This window comes from Drosophila mauritiana, chromosome 3L (genome assembly GCF_004382145.1).
Source record: "Drosophila mauritiana strain mau12 chromosome 3L, ASM438214v1, whole genome shotgun sequence".
NCBI lineage: Eukaryota > Metazoa > Arthropoda > Insecta > Diptera > Drosophilidae > Drosophila > Drosophila mauritiana.
This window is the reverse complement of record NC_046669.1, coordinates 21350941-21366339: the sequence shown is the minus strand read 5'-3', so window position 1 is coordinate 21366339 and position 15399 is coordinate 21350941. Positions and strand designations below refer to the sequence as shown.

General features: G+C 47.3%; 2 protein-coding genes across 2 annotated transcripts; both read right to left on the bottom strand.

The window, feature by feature from the left end:
* Positions 1-1854: 1854 nt before the first annotated feature.
* On the bottom strand, positions 1855-9366 carry LOC117141352 (chitin synthase chs-2). The gene is made up of 10 exons (XM_033304757.1): positions 9307-9366; positions 9003-9244; positions 8772-8941; positions 8175-8301; positions 7867-8073; positions 7199-7374; positions 6527-7090; positions 5462-5711; positions 3389-4618; positions 1855-3272 (listed from the first exon to the last, which is right to left on the bottom strand). The coding sequence occupies exons 1-10, from the start codon at positions 9351-9353 to the stop codon at positions 2107-2109; spliced, it is 4179 nt and encodes a 1392-aa protein (XP_033160648.1). The 5' UTR covers positions 9354-9366; the 3' UTR covers positions 1855-2106.
* Positions 9367-10958: 1592 nt separating this feature from the next.
* LOC117141365 (solute carrier family 22 member 3-like) lies at positions 10959-13861 on the bottom strand. The gene is made up of 6 exons (XM_033304772.1): positions 13359-13861; positions 13049-13295; positions 12500-12603; positions 11667-12436; positions 11426-11607; positions 10959-11364 (listed from the first exon to the last, which is right to left on the bottom strand). Exons 1-6 carry the CDS (start codon positions 13604-13606, stop codon positions 11197-11199), a joined length of 1719 nt encoding a protein of 572 aa, XP_033160663.1. The 5' UTR covers positions 13607-13861; the 3' UTR covers positions 10959-11196.
* Between the last annotated feature and the right edge of the window lie 1538 nt (positions 13862-15399).

Genomic DNA, 15399 nt, shown 5'->3' with positions numbered 1-15399 from the left:
GGTGTCACACGAAAACCCCTTGATGCAGCCAATCATCGTTGGGCCTCCACTTCAACGCAAACTCAACTTGGTGTTCTTCACAGTAAATTACCCATCAAATATCACTGCCACTCGAGCACTGAAAAGTACTTATAAAAAACGGGCCGTTTCAAATATTAATTAACTGCTGCAAATGTCAACTTGTTTACTTCGATGAAAGCCCCTGACCTTGTGCCCGCAAATTGACAGTCGCAGAATTTCAACGGGCGCATAATCAGTGCACATTGTGCAATCATCCTGCAGCCTTTATTTAATTATTTTCAATGAGCACCAGCACCAGTAATAAGGGAAACGACTGTCAGATTACCTGTGAAATGCAGGCTCTTCTAGCTCAGAACGTCCGGAATGGATTCCGGTGAACAGCAGCAACCAGTCTGGACTGAATGCCCGACTGACACCCGGACGCAGAATTATTTTCATAATTAAGTGACATTAAAAAGTTTTGTTGCAGCTTTGTTCATAGTTGTGTCCCGTCGTGTCCTGTGTCCCGTGTCCTGTGCATTGTCCTCGATTGCCATTGCAGTGCATAGAAAAGCCATAAAGCACAATGCCAAATGGCAACAGGCTTCTGGAGGGGCGGGGTTAGTGCTCTGGATTGTTTTGGGTTGGGCTGCCTGGGGTCAGATAAGTGCTGAATTATGTCCCCGCTTTCTTCAACCCCACAGAATCTGGCACAAGTTTTTCAATCGAATTGTGCCATTGTTTATGACTCGATCTGGGTTGTGTTTGTTGCACCAGCAATCCAAGAACAGTCGCAAGAACACTCTCAATCTATATGCCTCGGAGCGAGTAAAAGGACGAGAACATCACGCATACGCCAAGTAGGCCACAGGAATGCTAAGAATAGCGAAATAATATAGTTCAGTTTCTTCTGTTTTTGCAATACGAGGTCGTCATAACTCATTGCTGCTTTTGTGCTTTTTTGAGCCCTTCTTTGCCAGTAGCTATTCAATTCTGGAGTTCTTTCAAATTAATATGTAAATATCTTATCTGCTTGTTGTATGCAAGTTTCCTCTGGCTGAATGCATTTCGGAGTGCGCTTTCAAAGAGCTTCCCAATTTAAATCCGGTTCTGAATCACAGTATTCGGCAACTGCTATAAAGCCAACAAAGTTGTGCCCACCTTCATGAATATCGGTGCGCCATCGAATCGATGTCTACCTTCCGTTTGACCAACCGAATTCATTACTTAGTCGTGTTCTTCGCCTGTAATCTTGGGTTTCAGCACTTAGCAAACCAGAAGCAGAGCTGGCTGCTGGTACTGCGCTGGTGGAACTGCCGTCTTACCTTCTATCCCTAATGTATGCGCATTGCCAAAGTAAGTCCTGCCAGTCCTTGGCGAAAGGACTCTTCTTACGCCTTGGCTCGCCTGGCCCGCCTGCCTCCTTGCGCCTTTTTTTGCGCAGGCAGTGAAAAATTCACTTACAAAACACTTACGCTGACACCTTGCCACGCCCCCGCGCACACACACCAGCATCGAATGGGCGCGGCTAAGGGAACTTGTGCATTGCTGCAGAAACTTCATCAAATCCAAGCTAATCACACTTTGATTTGCATTTTGTAACGAAGAGGAGCAAGAACTTTCCAAGCAAAAAGCGCATCGCCACCACGAGCACTTAACTCTAAGCGTTGCCCCGACATTGATGAATGAAGTAGCCCCTCCTCTGTCCTGCTCCTCCCCCACCCCCCGACATTGCCGTCGACTGCATCTGGTAATTATGCTAATGAGATGTCTTCAGTTAGAAGGGAAGTAGACTTGGCTGCCTCTGCCACTTCAGTTAAATGCAATTAATTATATTTTTTATGCCACCAAGAAACTTGGGGATTCGATTATATAAGCGCATAAGGATATGCAAATGTAAGGGTGTTTTGATGGCTTTGAACCGTATAATACATATTAATTAGGGTATTATTGATTAATGTGGGTATGTACGGATAAGAAATGTCAGCTTGGCACTCTATTCGTGAAGATTGTTTAACGAGTCCAGAGTGGAAAACACCTAGATATGTACAATAGTACTCTACAAGATTCTCTGGTTAATACTTGGGTCATCCGCTTGATTTTAATCTAGAACTCGGTGTGTTCGTACCCGCCGTTGTCGTAGATAGCCATGCTGTTCTGGTTTGAGGCCGTAAAGCTCACCTTCTTGGCCATCGGCGCCACAGGCGGTCGCTTTCCTGCCTTCGGGGTGGGCGTGCCCTCGGGCGTGGCCGCTGCATTGACCTTGGCCGCCGAGCGACGCGCCTGCAGGAGCTTCACTGACTTCCGGTTGAGTGCCAGATTCTTGAGGTTCAGCTCGTCGTCTCCGAAGAAACGGCGTTCAAAGTTGAACACCAGATTGCTGTAGTCGCTGTGCTGCTTGTCCCGCGTCTCGTGAAGCCGAAAGATCGTCTGCCGTCGCACCATGCTCTCCCTGTGCTCCCCTTCCAAAGAATCCATCATCACCTCGTCGTAGTGGGGGTCCCCGTCCTCGTCGTCGTCGAAGAGCCTCTTGGGTCGCTGCAACTTCCGCGCTATACTGACAGCACTGCCCTTCAGCTCGGTGGCGGCATCCTCGTCAGTAAATTGACCTCCTGTTCGGAACCAGTCCACCTGAGTAGTGGCCAGTAGCTGGCACAGGGTAGCGAAGCGGTGGAAGAACATCGCCAGGAACTGGATGATCAGGATCAGTCCAAAGAAAATCACAAAGCACAGGCCAATGGGATCCAGTTCTTTGTACTGCCTGTAAATGCCAACCATCAGGTTGTCCCTGTCGAAGGACACAAAGTCTGTGGGATCAATAGGCCACTCGAGGTGCAGGAACTCCTTCTTCAGCTGCAGCAGGAACACAATGAGCACAAAGATCGCATTCACCATCACAAAGGCGAAGGCGATCATGTTTCTCAGCTCCTTAAGTCCGTCGGCCATCGCCTGCTTCTGCTCCCTACTCAGTTCTAGTGGCTTCAGATACTGCTTGATCAGATCCTTCCAGAATCTCTGCTCCATCAACGACACTTCGCCCAGCTCCGAATCGATCAATAGCGGATCATTTAGCCAGCCTGGCAGGTAGCTACTCGCTTCATCGGCTGCGTCCTTGCCGTCGTCCTTGAGCACTGGAGCCTCTCGAGTGCCCCACGAAACATCGTTCATGTTGAACACAGAAAAGATCATGAGAAGCATGTACATCGAAGGGATGGTTATGTAGTAGATGACTCCGCAAAGCAATGCCCAGAACTCCTGCGGATGCATAAAACCTGGGAAACCGGGAAACGAAGATTAGAATTGAGAACTTCAAACGAATTGTAATTTCTTAACGTTACTTTTTTTAACATATTATTAATTCAAAATTCTACATGGGCCAATCCCTCACCTGCAATTGTGATCTGCACAGCTACGAGCAGGAAGAACAGCGATGCAGGAGCCAGGGGTCCGTCCTCCAGCATCTGGACAATGATGCCGATGAGGACAGCCATCATGACCAGGCAGTAAACGGAGCTAATGACGAATGCTATCAGCAGTTGAAACTTCTGCTTAAGGTAGACACAGGCCAGAATGAATAAGAGGATCGGAAAGAAATTCCAGAGGAAAGCGGTCCAGATGTCAATGGAAAACACGGCCACCAAGGCGCCCACCATCATGAGGAATATGGTGCCCGGTCCTAGCACGGTTCCGATCATCAGCATTCCCTGATACCACACGTACATCGTTGATATAGAGTTGTTCTTCTTCACTACGGTGTCCGCATCAGCCAGGATATCGAAGATGTTGGCTATGGTGGAGGGCACCCAACGACGTCGTTGGTTGTAGAACTCGTTAAAGCTCTCTGGTGCGTGGGTGTACGCATCCGAGGCGGCGCAGTACTCCACCCGGGAGCCGGCCTTCAAGAGCAGCGTGCACAGCCAGCGGTCCTCGCCCTGGTCGTACTGCACCATCTTCATCGCCTCCGAGCTGATCATCGTGTACCGCTTCATCACACTGTTCTCCATCAGGGCGCTGGCCCGGAACAGACTGAAGCATCCCGGACTGCAGAGCACGCAACCGATGACATGCTCCGTCGCCTTTTGCAGCCAGTGTCCAATGGCGTACTCAAATCTCTGGTACCACACCATCGGACCCCTGCCCACCGGGTGAATCCGACCGCAAGCAGCTCCCAGCTCGTCCACGGCCTTCATTCGATCGATCAGAAGCTGCACAGCTCGCGGCTGGAAGTCTATATCTCCGTCCAGGGCCAAAATAAAGGTGTTCTCTGCAATAACCGCCTTTCGACGGGGCGACAGCTCCTTCGTCTCCATAATCCGATATCCCAGAAGATAGTACATGTACATGACCTGCGACCAGCGCTTCTTGTGCCGGATCTTGTCCTTGTTCTTCAGGTGAGCCACCATTTTAGTACGTCCTGGCAGGGTCCACACCAAGCGGCCTCCGTAGGGAGTCTCGATCTTCAGAGGGGGCTTTATGCGGATGTTCACTCCGTAGACCTCAAAGGCTGCCTTGTCGATGGTTCGGGTTAGGGTCTTTACATACTCGTTGATGGGTGGGTTACGCTTGTTCTGGCACTGACGCGGATCCGAAACGAATGCATCGTCGAAGAAGATGTTGGCTATGAAAATATAGGAAAAATAAAATGTTGAAAAATCTAATCCTTACTGTCACCTCAAGCTAGTTTAAGCTGCAGAAACATTTGGCTTCAAATTAGGTTCTTGTTACAGAATTGATATTCAAAATTTTTTTCAATTCACTTTCCATTTCGACTTTGCGTTATGATCAGATTAGTCCATTTTAAGTAGACGCGCGATATGATTCTCACAGCAGGTTTAAATTAATGCTTTAAATTAAACAAGAAGGGGAGTTAGCTTCGCAGTCAATTTCTATAAGAAAAAGTCTGATTTATACCGAAAAAGGAAAAGAATTGGTTTGGTTTCCAAAAATTCTCAATTACTTTATCATCTGAAATTTTAAAGGCAATAAAATATTGCCATGACTAAAAGCAACTAGCTTTGGTGCACAGACACTATATTTCGTAAGACGGACAGACGGACATGGCTATTTCAACTCGGCTGTTGATACTAATTATGAATATCTATACCAAATCAATATACCCTGTGCAAAGGCATAAGAATTTTCGAGTTATAATCCGTTTTGAATTGAATGTTTGCGTTTAAGCCCATTATTTATTCTCCGTGTAGGGGCGGTGTTACGGAGATCGTAAAGTTGCCGCCGACAGTTGCCGACGCTTGGCTTAAAGCCATTTTGGCAAGCGCGGAAATGAAGTCGCCAAGCGCTATAAATAGAGCTGCAAGCAGCGTGCCGAGCTGCATAAATTCCCACTTTGACACATTTAAATGTGCAATGCAAATGTAGCCAGTGAGGACTGGAGAAGACACCAGCTGCTTCTGCATCAGCATCAGCATCTTCACCCGCAAAGTTTGGCCCATTTACATACTTTCCAATTCATAGTACTCGTCGTCCGCCTTGCCGCCGTTGAGGTGCGTCCTGGCCATGCGGCGGGCGCATTGATCCTCATCCAAGCGGACAATTGACTTGAGGAACTCCATCATCTCGTCCTCGGTCTCGTGCCACATGGTGGCGCACACAATCAGCTGCGGCACCTTGTCCTCCTCCTGGATGTCCCGGCTGGCATTGATGTCGGCTGCCAGAGCCACCACAGGATCCCTCGGCGCGGTTAGGTCGCTCTGCCGGGAGAAACAGATGCAGGTGGGTTTAGTTTAAGCTCCGAATGATTGCAGTGCATACCAAGTGGGTATTTGAGAAATCCAATGCGGTATTTGCGGAGCCTCAAGAGCACGAAAATTCTTGGCAAGGGCTCCGGCATTAATTTGGCAACAGAGCACAACTGCACACAAGATAAACCTCAAAATTCATTTCAAGCTAAGCAACGTATTTGGTATGCAATACAGCAGATTAATCCTAACTAGAATGAAAGTTTTTATTAATATTTCACGGATTTTAAGGAGTTAAAGGTCGGTTCAGCCTGCCTAATGTAGCAAGGCTATTACGAATGCACATAATTCGCATGACCCCTAAATTATGCCCTTAAAATCAACTCGTATGCCCTGATTTTAATTACTTTAATGTCTTTATGCTGGGTAGGCCCCGAAAACATGCGAGTGGAGCTGAAGCACTTTTAATTAAGTTTACACCCACCGAAAACCCATCCCAGTGCTGGCATCCCAGCCGTGCCCCTCCCCGAAAAGGACGAAACGCAAACATTTCCTGAACTTTGCAGTTTCCCCGTCATTTAACTTAATTACATTGCCTGACATTTGAAGCGCACATCAGTAGTGCCGGCAGTCCGGGCCCCTCCGCCGGAATAGTCAAAAATGGATGTGGGTGCACGGATTGGCACAAGAGCTGCAGGAAGCTGCGAACTTGGCGAGATGATTGATGCCAGGCAGGCGCCTGATTACAATAATTCATTAACATGCCCTTAACTTGCCTCGCATCTGATTTGGAGCACTCAATTCTGCAGGCAGCGACCCCCGCTCACCTTGATGGCCAAATACTCCTCGCTCCAGTCCACGATCCGCCGGTTCATCATCGAGCACTGGTCCACCAGCAGGCCGCAGTACCATGGACACACGAAGAGCTTCTCGGTTGGGGCGTTCCTGTCATTGTGGGGCTGCCAGATGTGCAGGCAGGTCCACACCTGGGCCAGCCACCACAGCGGCCACAGCCAGAGGGCGTAGTCGAGGCATCTCTGGCCCAGCTCCTCCACACTCCCGCCCAGCGCCAGGAGCGAGAGGTAGTCCGGCATGAGGCCGTGCAGGGAGCACGGGTCCGAGGCCCGCAGCTGGGCCAGAAAGGTGGCCAGGCAGACGGTGGCGGGTCCTGCCAGGCTGAGGGGCAGCGCGTAGCTGAACTTCTGGATCTTGATTTTGCAGGCGAACTTACCGAAAATGTGGCACAGGTACGCGGCACCCACCTGGGCCGCCAGTGCGTAGAAAACCGCATTCGGACTAGACTGCATGGTGAACAGTGTCCTGCGTGGAGGCGCTGTGATTGATACGTTGGCCTGTGCTGAAAGCAGCGCATCGGGGTCACCATTAGACTGCTAAAAGTTCATAGAAAATGGGAAGCTTAAACACCTCTAGCCTTAAATTTTACTATCTGTATTAAAATGAATGGTAACCTCGGGCCTTAATGACTGGACTACACTTACCACCAGCGTAATGAGATGTGGTCGCCAGGCATCCCGGAACCTACTAAAGTACTCCACAAATTCGTGGCCATGCAGGATGAAGCCCATCCCCGCGAAAACCAACACCTTCAGAGGCGCCAGGTACAGGTAGGTGTGGTATCGGGATCGGGTACAGCGGATGGTGCGAATTATATAGGCTGCCGGAGGAAGAATGTATGAGGAATCAGTACTTTCGCACTTAGAATTCTCTGAACAATTACGCTGAGCCTAATGCATTTTGTGTTGCATAATTTCAAAGGAACAATGCCGCATACAATGGAGTATCCGATGCAATTGCTGACAGTCAAAAACATAACATATAACTACTACGGCTAATGATATTCCATATAATATAATACTAATTAATATTGAGGCATATATGATAACCCCAATCCGGACGAAGTCCCCCGTGGAATTGCGATTATTCGGTCTAACTTTAAATCGGCACTTTACGATGAAAGTAAATGTCATCTCTGACCACTATAATTAATAATAAACTAAGTGCTTAAGAGTCGTTGAGTGATAACTTTCAAAGCGCCTTTGAATACCAAGAGGGCCTAGTAGATATCTATATCTATATATCTATATATGTATGTATCTATATATGTATGTACGTATTGTCGGGAACTAGTCATTGAGCAAGCACATACCGATGGCCTCGTGAGTGTTGGCGAAGTTTTCCCACCAGCGAAACGAGATGAGGAGCAGCGGAATGGCCAGCAGCTGGACCTCCAGACTGTCGCTCAGCGAGGGCCAGACCAGGAAGACGCTGCCCTGCGCCACCAGGGCCAGGATGGAGAGCCCGAGGACCAGGCTGTCCGCCGATCTCCAGTGCACCCGCGTTCCCGTCAGCAGGTCTGAAACGTCGAGCAGCCGGGGCAATCAATTTAATTATTGTCAGTCGGTGCCTAGGCACCGATAACATCTGGGCTCTGGGCTGGTCGGGAGGGGAACTTACTAAGCAGGGCAGGCACGAAGCAGACGCAGCAGCCCAGAATCGCTCCGCGCGTCACATCCAGGGCCGGCAGCACGGTGAAGGTGAGCAGGGCCAGACCAACGACGTGCAGGAGTTCAAAGAGCGTGACCTGATTGGCGGGGGCTTATCAATCAATCTACGTCGGGGTTAGGGTGGCTCGAAGGCTCTAGTGAGTTGGTGGCGCCATTTGAGGGGCTACACTCACTTGGGGTTTTTAAATCTAGTGACTTTTGCAGCTTAATTGTTAGGCGCTGTGATATACTAAACTTGACGATTTAAGACGGCTAAGCTATTTCTTTTATGAAACGAATGATATAGGGGTAATTTGAATCGTATCGAACTTATTATATTATTTAGCTGAATATTGTGATTTGACACTACGAGTATTTAACATTCCAATTTCCTTTAAGTTATGCAACGCACATAAAACAAAATATTTATAAATATTTAACAAAGTACAAAGCTTTTATCTAGCAAAGAGATTAGTCAAAAGTGATTTACTTCACTTCGAACGTATAGGTAAACATATTACTCGGAATCGAGCCACCCTATCTGTACACCCACGGAACAAATACCCACCAGTCCCACTTCCAGTCCGCTGGGTCGCTGCTCGCGCTTGAACATACAGATGCGCAAGGCGCGCAGGAAGGTGAGCAGCTCGGGGGCGGTGAATGCAAAGATCAGGGCCCAGACCCAGGCGATTTGGTCCAGCTCGCTGGCCACCGCCTCCACTTGGCCGTGCCGGAGTACTGCGAAGCGGAAGAAGCGCAGTGTTAGTGCTACTCAAGCAAATAAGTTAACTGTACTCACGATACTTGCTGCACACTTGCACGCGTGGCCCGGTGCCACCTGTGTTTCCGGCCATGTAGAGATAAACCAAGTTGGCGAACACGCTCGTGGCAAGAACGACCGCGAAGACAAGGAGGTAGATGCAGAGCTTGAAGAGCTTAAGGCAGAACTGGAGCTTCTTCCAGTCGGCATCGGATCCGCTCGTCTTCTTGGACGGCGGGTCCTGGAAAGAGTCCCATAGCGACGGCTTGTCCCGCTGCTTCCTGGAAGCAGTCGGAAGCAATGGTTATCGGTGACATCATATCCCGATTGGGGACGGACCCACCGACTGCGCATGAAGTAGTCACCGCTTTCGTAGTCTCCTCCGCTCATGTCTATGTGGTCCCATGGGCACTCCAAAACTGATTGGCACTCGGCATTTGGTTCTCCGGACCTGGCCATCCGATCGGGCGATCGTCAGATCGGAGATAAGGTTGCGATATCATCGATGCAAGGCGCACAAGTTGTCATCGAATCCCGATAAGAAACCTTCCGAAGCCACAGACCCACTGACTATAATTGCAATTACAAATGCCATCAAATCGAATCACAGCAGCGCTAACCATTCATAAAATTCACAAGGCGTGTTTTAGGGTTACTATTGTTCCCATTTATTATAACTCATTGTGGGTTTGGCTTTGTTTGTACTTCTTATTCCGACAAAGAACTCGGTGCATGTGTTCTTCACCCCTGCTATTGGTTACACTTAGTTGTTTGGGTTGTTTATTTGTTGTCCGACATGGCACTTCAAAGTTTCTACTCACCTTCTCCAGTATCTACGATATCAGCGGGCTACAACCGAGACAATGGTGGGCTACTCGAGTTCACTACAAACATTGAATTGTTTGTAAAGTGTGTTTGATCAGTTAAATGATCGTTACATTTACACAGTTTAAAGTGCTTCTCGCCATGAACAGATTACACTGGTGTCATTCATGGCTGAACGGAATTAATATGAAGTCTAATAGTCTGATTTTTGTTGCCAGATCTTTTTATTGCTATGACTTATTGCTATAAAGAAATGTCCAATTTTTATGCAGGTGTAAACCTGATTATTACTTAATAATCTAGGTTGAATGATAATTACGTTGCGATTTCAAATATTTCTATATATTTCAAAAGAATTATTATAGATAAAAACTCTTTGATCGTTTTATTGAAATTATGGTAATTTTTCAGATTGATCGTGCTTCTAGGCATATCAAGATGTCCCTGCGTATGTACTGAACTTTAAAAGCTAGAAAGCTGATATTAAGCATGTATTTTCGAAAGACACAAACTGACCAATATCTTTTATTCATCGTTTGTCTTGCCAATTTTTATCGATTTCGCCGAAAATGTTTTTCTAGCGTCCACAAACCGGTTAAGCTGTCACTTGTGTTTTAAAAAGGAATCAAGAGAATCGAGTTCCCCGACTATCAGATACAAAATGTTTATCAAATTGATAGAAACTTACAAGACTAAAAAAATATAAGAATTTTAAAACATTTGCAGTCTTGGGCGGTTTGTGGGCGTTAGAGTGCGCGTGGCACAACGATTTTAAATAAATAAAAATAATAATAATATATCAAAACATTGCCGTTTTGGGTTGTTTATGGACGTTTGAGTGGGCGTGGCACAACAAACTTCCGCTAAATTGCTAAATCGCAATTCGAAAATAACGTACTTTTGGGCCATCGCATATTTTTGAGTTGCCACCCCGATTTCTACACTTGTGTATTCGATACTAATCGACCATGGATTCTAGTATAAATAGTTCCTCCACCTCCCGTATGGGGGCGCCACAATTCATGTAGATGTTATGTATAACTACACACGCTTACATGTGTTTTTAAGTAAAATATTTTCCATACATTGTTTTAAAATTAAGCACGCAAAAATGCACTAACTTGCAGCCCCGTTTAAAATCTATTCGCTTAAGGTACGCTTACCAGATCCGAGGGGAGTTCAATTTTATTACTTACTCATAAATAAAATAATTGCATTGATCGACAGAGATACTTATGCACGCGCAATAAATTTAAACCTACATACATACATAGATAAGTACAACTTGTGAAAGGAGGAGACTCCCGATGTATACATATAAAACAAACAAACACACTAACAAGACTAAAAAATGGCTTCTAAGACTTTAAAAAGGTTGCTAAATGCTGATAAAAAAATATCACGGATATCACGACGCTTTCTCACCACGCCGCTTGGCCTGGTTCAAGTCGCGTGCCTCCTCCATGGTCGTTGGAAGCACCTTGTCCGCCGTCTCGGGAAAGGCCAGAGTCAGGAAGCCACTGATCAGAGCGAAGGTAGCGAACAGGATCTGCGGGGCGTAAATGTAGTACTTGGCCTGGAAGAAACAAGGGCATAGAATTAACTGATCGAGCCCGTAAAGATAATTCCGTTCTAACCAGTAGAGGGGTTTGTGGGGCCAGCATGGATCCTATGCGTCCCACCATGGAGCAGAGCGACAACAGGGTGTTTCGCACGTTGGTGGGAAAGATCTCCGAGGTGAAGAAGTACAAGATCTGGAAGCTGCAGGTGATGGCCAGCTTTCCAATTAGGAACAGGGTCAGAGAGCCCGCGTAGTTATCTAAGGGGAAATCAGACACATTATAGAAAATTTTTAGCTGGAAGATCATGTTCATTCACCTGCGGGCACTGCGGCAGAGGCGCCCATGCAAATGGCACAGAGCAGCATCGAGGCGCAGAGGGAATGCCTCCTGCCGACGCGGTCCATGATGACCAAGGGGAGCAGCAGGCCAGGGATCTGGATGAAACCGTTCAGCATGAAGTTGGTGTACTTGTTGCCGCCCAAGTTAACCGAGTTCAGGCTAAGACCCAGGGCGATCAGCGTGTGCGTGAACCAGCAAAGGCAACAGTTGGCTATCCGCAGCGAGAAAAAGACCACGGCTCGCATTATTGGATACTGGCTCTCGTTGGCCTGGCTGAGCTTCTGTCGATTGCTGGTCAAGAGATCGTTCACTTGCTCCTCCGGCAGCGGCCGCTTGTTAATCCGCGCCGCCCGTCGCAGCACATTGGACGCCTTCTCCTCGGCACCCTGGCTGAGCAGCCAGCGGACGCTCTCCGGCAAGATCCACAAAAATAGGATCTGCAGCACAGCCGGAGCGTACAGCACCCGGAGCAGCCAGCGCCAGTGCTGCACTTGGGAAGCCAGGAATCCGAGGAAGGCCTCGCCCAGCGCGTAGAAGATAGTGATGATTGTGGCCGCAGCCACTCGCCTCTTCGGACCAACCAGCTCGATTGCCAGCAGGAAGGCGGTGGGGAAGAGGGTGCTACCCACGGCCATGTCCAGGAACTCGAACACCAGGAACATGGAGTAGTTGCTCGACAGCGACCGGATCACGCCCATTAGAGCACTGAGGGATCCGGCTACAGCTAGCATGGTGCGTCGTCCGTATCTGGGGTAGATGAAGATGCTGTTAGACTGCAAATACTCTTACCAAACAGGGACAGGTACTTACCGATCCGCAAAGTATCCTCCCAGGGGTATGCCCACGAATTGGCCCACATTGTTGATAGTGCCCACCATGGAAAGCTTCCACTCGTCCTCACAGTATATTCCAAACTTAGGAGATGGTATGTTAATATTGTTACTTTACTAGTTATAAGGTTTCCACACTTCATTAATTAAATTCATATATGCAAAGAAAATTATATTTATATCAAATACGGAACCAGCCGAAATACGATTAGTTGTGAAAATAATATTTGAATTAAATATACTTTTAATACTTTTAGTTCTTAAACCGCAAATATTATCACGTACATTTATGATACGTGTTTAATTGGGTATAAAGTAATATAGTTACTGAAAATTGCACTATGTGTACAAGATTGAGTTATTTACCTAGCCAGTAATTTGCAATATTCGTTTTAATGATTGACACCGTGTTAATAACTTCCTCCTGAAGATAACCCACTCCAACTTGTTATCAAATTAAAAATCTCACACTGAACTTCCACCAATTGAGTCTATCAACACACCTACGCCCTTATCTTCGTCTACCCACCTCCGTTGATATGGTCTTTTCCTCGTCCCTGAACTTGAAGTCGCGTCCACAGGTCTCCGGCGTAACAGTGAAGTACTCCTTGAGGCAGTATTGTCCAGATGGGTCCGTGTATCCCGAGATAGCCCCCGATAGGTTGGTGGCGTACCGATGACAGTCGTCCCAGGCGGAGTTCTTCTTGGGGATGGTGAAGCCCAGCCAGTCCTCCTCATAGGCGCTGCTGGGACTATCACACTGCGGAACAGTGCACCTGGGACAATTGGGAAATCGGAGATCTTGACCAGCCAATTTATTTGATGAACTTATTACCTACCTGTGCACAACGGTGCTCGCCGTGAAAACATAGGATATGGAGAAGAAGGCGTTGAAGAGCATGGGAACGCAGAGCAGAACATAGTTGATGATCTGATAGCGCCCGAACTGCCCGATTCGGACTAGAATCGCATCCAGAGAGTTGTCGTCATCCCCACCAGCCGTCTGCGTCGCCGCCTCCGCATCCGCATGGCCATTGGTCTTGGGATCGCTCGGCCTGTTTCCATTTCCCTCCTTCTGGCTGGTCATAATGTGTGTGATATTATGTATGTATATCCGTACAATCAATTGACCACCAGCCACGTGGTGGATGCACTTCTTCTAATCGCTGTTTTATAACTCGCGGCGCGCGATCTTTTCGCCCCGTTAGTTCTGCGGTGTATTTATAGACGCTCTGGAGCGTCTCGCTGGGAGCAGTGCCACTCAACGAATGATTTAACCACATCAACAGTGCTGTGTTTTGATTCTGGTCTTTGATTCTCTTCCGATGGCTCGCTCTCGCGTTCTATTTTTAATCCGTCCGCTCTTCTCCATACTGCCCTCTTATCGGGGTCTTATCAGGCCCCAATCCGAAACTATATGCATATGTGTACTTTCATGGGATGGGAGAGCTTCGACTTTTTATACCTGTTACTCGTAGACTGAAAGGGTATACTAGACTCGTTGAAAAGTATGTAACAGGTACAAGGGAGCATTGAGATAATATATGTATATAAATTTTATGCTTAGCAACCAATTGAATGGTTTTATAACATAGAAACTAATAGTAGCAACGAAAATAACATAGAATGATAAAATTACAATTTTTATTAATACTTAGATTGGATGAAAGTTCAGGCTACACTGACGTTCATTGCCTAACTCTTCAAAGATCTCATGGTCGTTGGGTTAGCCAAAGAAGCCGCTAGGTGGCTGGTGTCGCCATCAAATCAGTCGTTGTAGCGACTTGAATTTCGATTGATTGTGGGGATGCTGAGGTCGTTAGAGATCTCGCATAGATTCTCGCATACCAGGCTCAACGCTCGGTTTTTGACCCTTTGCACTCTCATTATGTTGGAACTGTTAGCTGGGACTTATTTCCATTGATAGTCACCTCGCTACAGAGGTCCAAAAAAATTTGGGTTTTACCAGACGCTTCGAATCTACACGTCGAGCAGGCGATAAAGGCTGTGTTAGCCTACGTTTCCAAAGGAGAACCCGGTTCTCTGGGATATGGCATGTCAAAGGTGTAAGGGGTGTATAATTCAGCACCCAAATCACAACCTTGCGGAACGTTAACTCGTCTCTTTCGCCTCTCACTTCCACTATGAATTTTCGCTCATTACAAGAAGACATTACGAGAAGATATTGATCAGGAGGAGGGTTTTTAGCATAAAAGGCAATCTTCCTTCACATCTAAGAAGTTTAGCAGAGCTGTATTGACCGTTTTCAATGGCATCTAGGATATGCTGTGTTACTCGATAAGCCGAGCACTTTAAGTTTTGAATGGGTTAGCAGATATCAATAGATATCAATGGTGCGCAGCTATGGCTTATCTCTCAGACGACGAGACATGGTGTCTGGTTTTGGGTGGTGGGTTGTAGCCAGCAGCTGTTTAGCCTGTTCGCTCCACTGGGTCAACAAGTTGGCCAGCCTGGCACGTTGGCCGCCTTATCTTACGCCATTTGCGCCATGTCATTGACTTTGGGTGTATGATTGCCTTTACACTTGGCTCGCACTACCCGCCCGTGTGGTGATTAAGTGGAGGGGCAGAAACTGTGTACCCAAGACCAGAGCCCGAATGACAGTCTATTCGATCGATCCGCCGATTGTTGACCAGATTGATAAATCAATGATAAGTTTCGACGAAGCCACAGTAAGTGGTAGGTAGCTCGTGAATTATTGGCGCGCTGTAATTGCTTGATAGATGTACGACACAACCCCTCTGAATGGCAGCCATAAATCGAAAATATCTCGCGGAAAGGCTGGTCATCCAGCTGATAAGCCCCGATTCCAAACGGAATTAGATAAATACCCAAAATGAGCAATTGTTGATTTTGTTA

Coding starts and splice junctions, on each gene's coding strand:
- LOC117141352 (XM_033304757.1), bottom strand. CDS start 9,353: ATGAGCGGAGGAGACTACGAAAGCGGTGACTACTTCATGCGCAGTCG. Junction 9,245..9,306: donor GACTACTTCATGCGCAGTCG/GTGGGTCCGTCC, acceptor GACTGCTTCCAG/GAAGCAGCGGGACAAGCCGT. Junction 7,091..7,198: donor CACATCTCATTACGCTGGTG/GTAAGTGTAGTC, acceptor ATGAACTTTTAG/CAGTCTAATGGTGACCCCGA.
- LOC117141365 (XM_033304772.1), bottom strand. CDS start 13,606: ATGACCAGCCAGAAGGAGGGAAATGGAAACAGGCCGAGCGATCCCAAG. Junction 13,296..13,358: donor GCGAGCACCGTTGTGCACAG/GTAGGTAATAAG, acceptor CAATTGTCCCAG/GTGCACTGTTCCGCAGTGTG. Junction 11,365..11,425: donor CCCCACAAACCCCTCTACTG/GTTAGAACGGAA, acceptor TGTTTCTTCCAG/GCCAAGTACTACATTTACGC.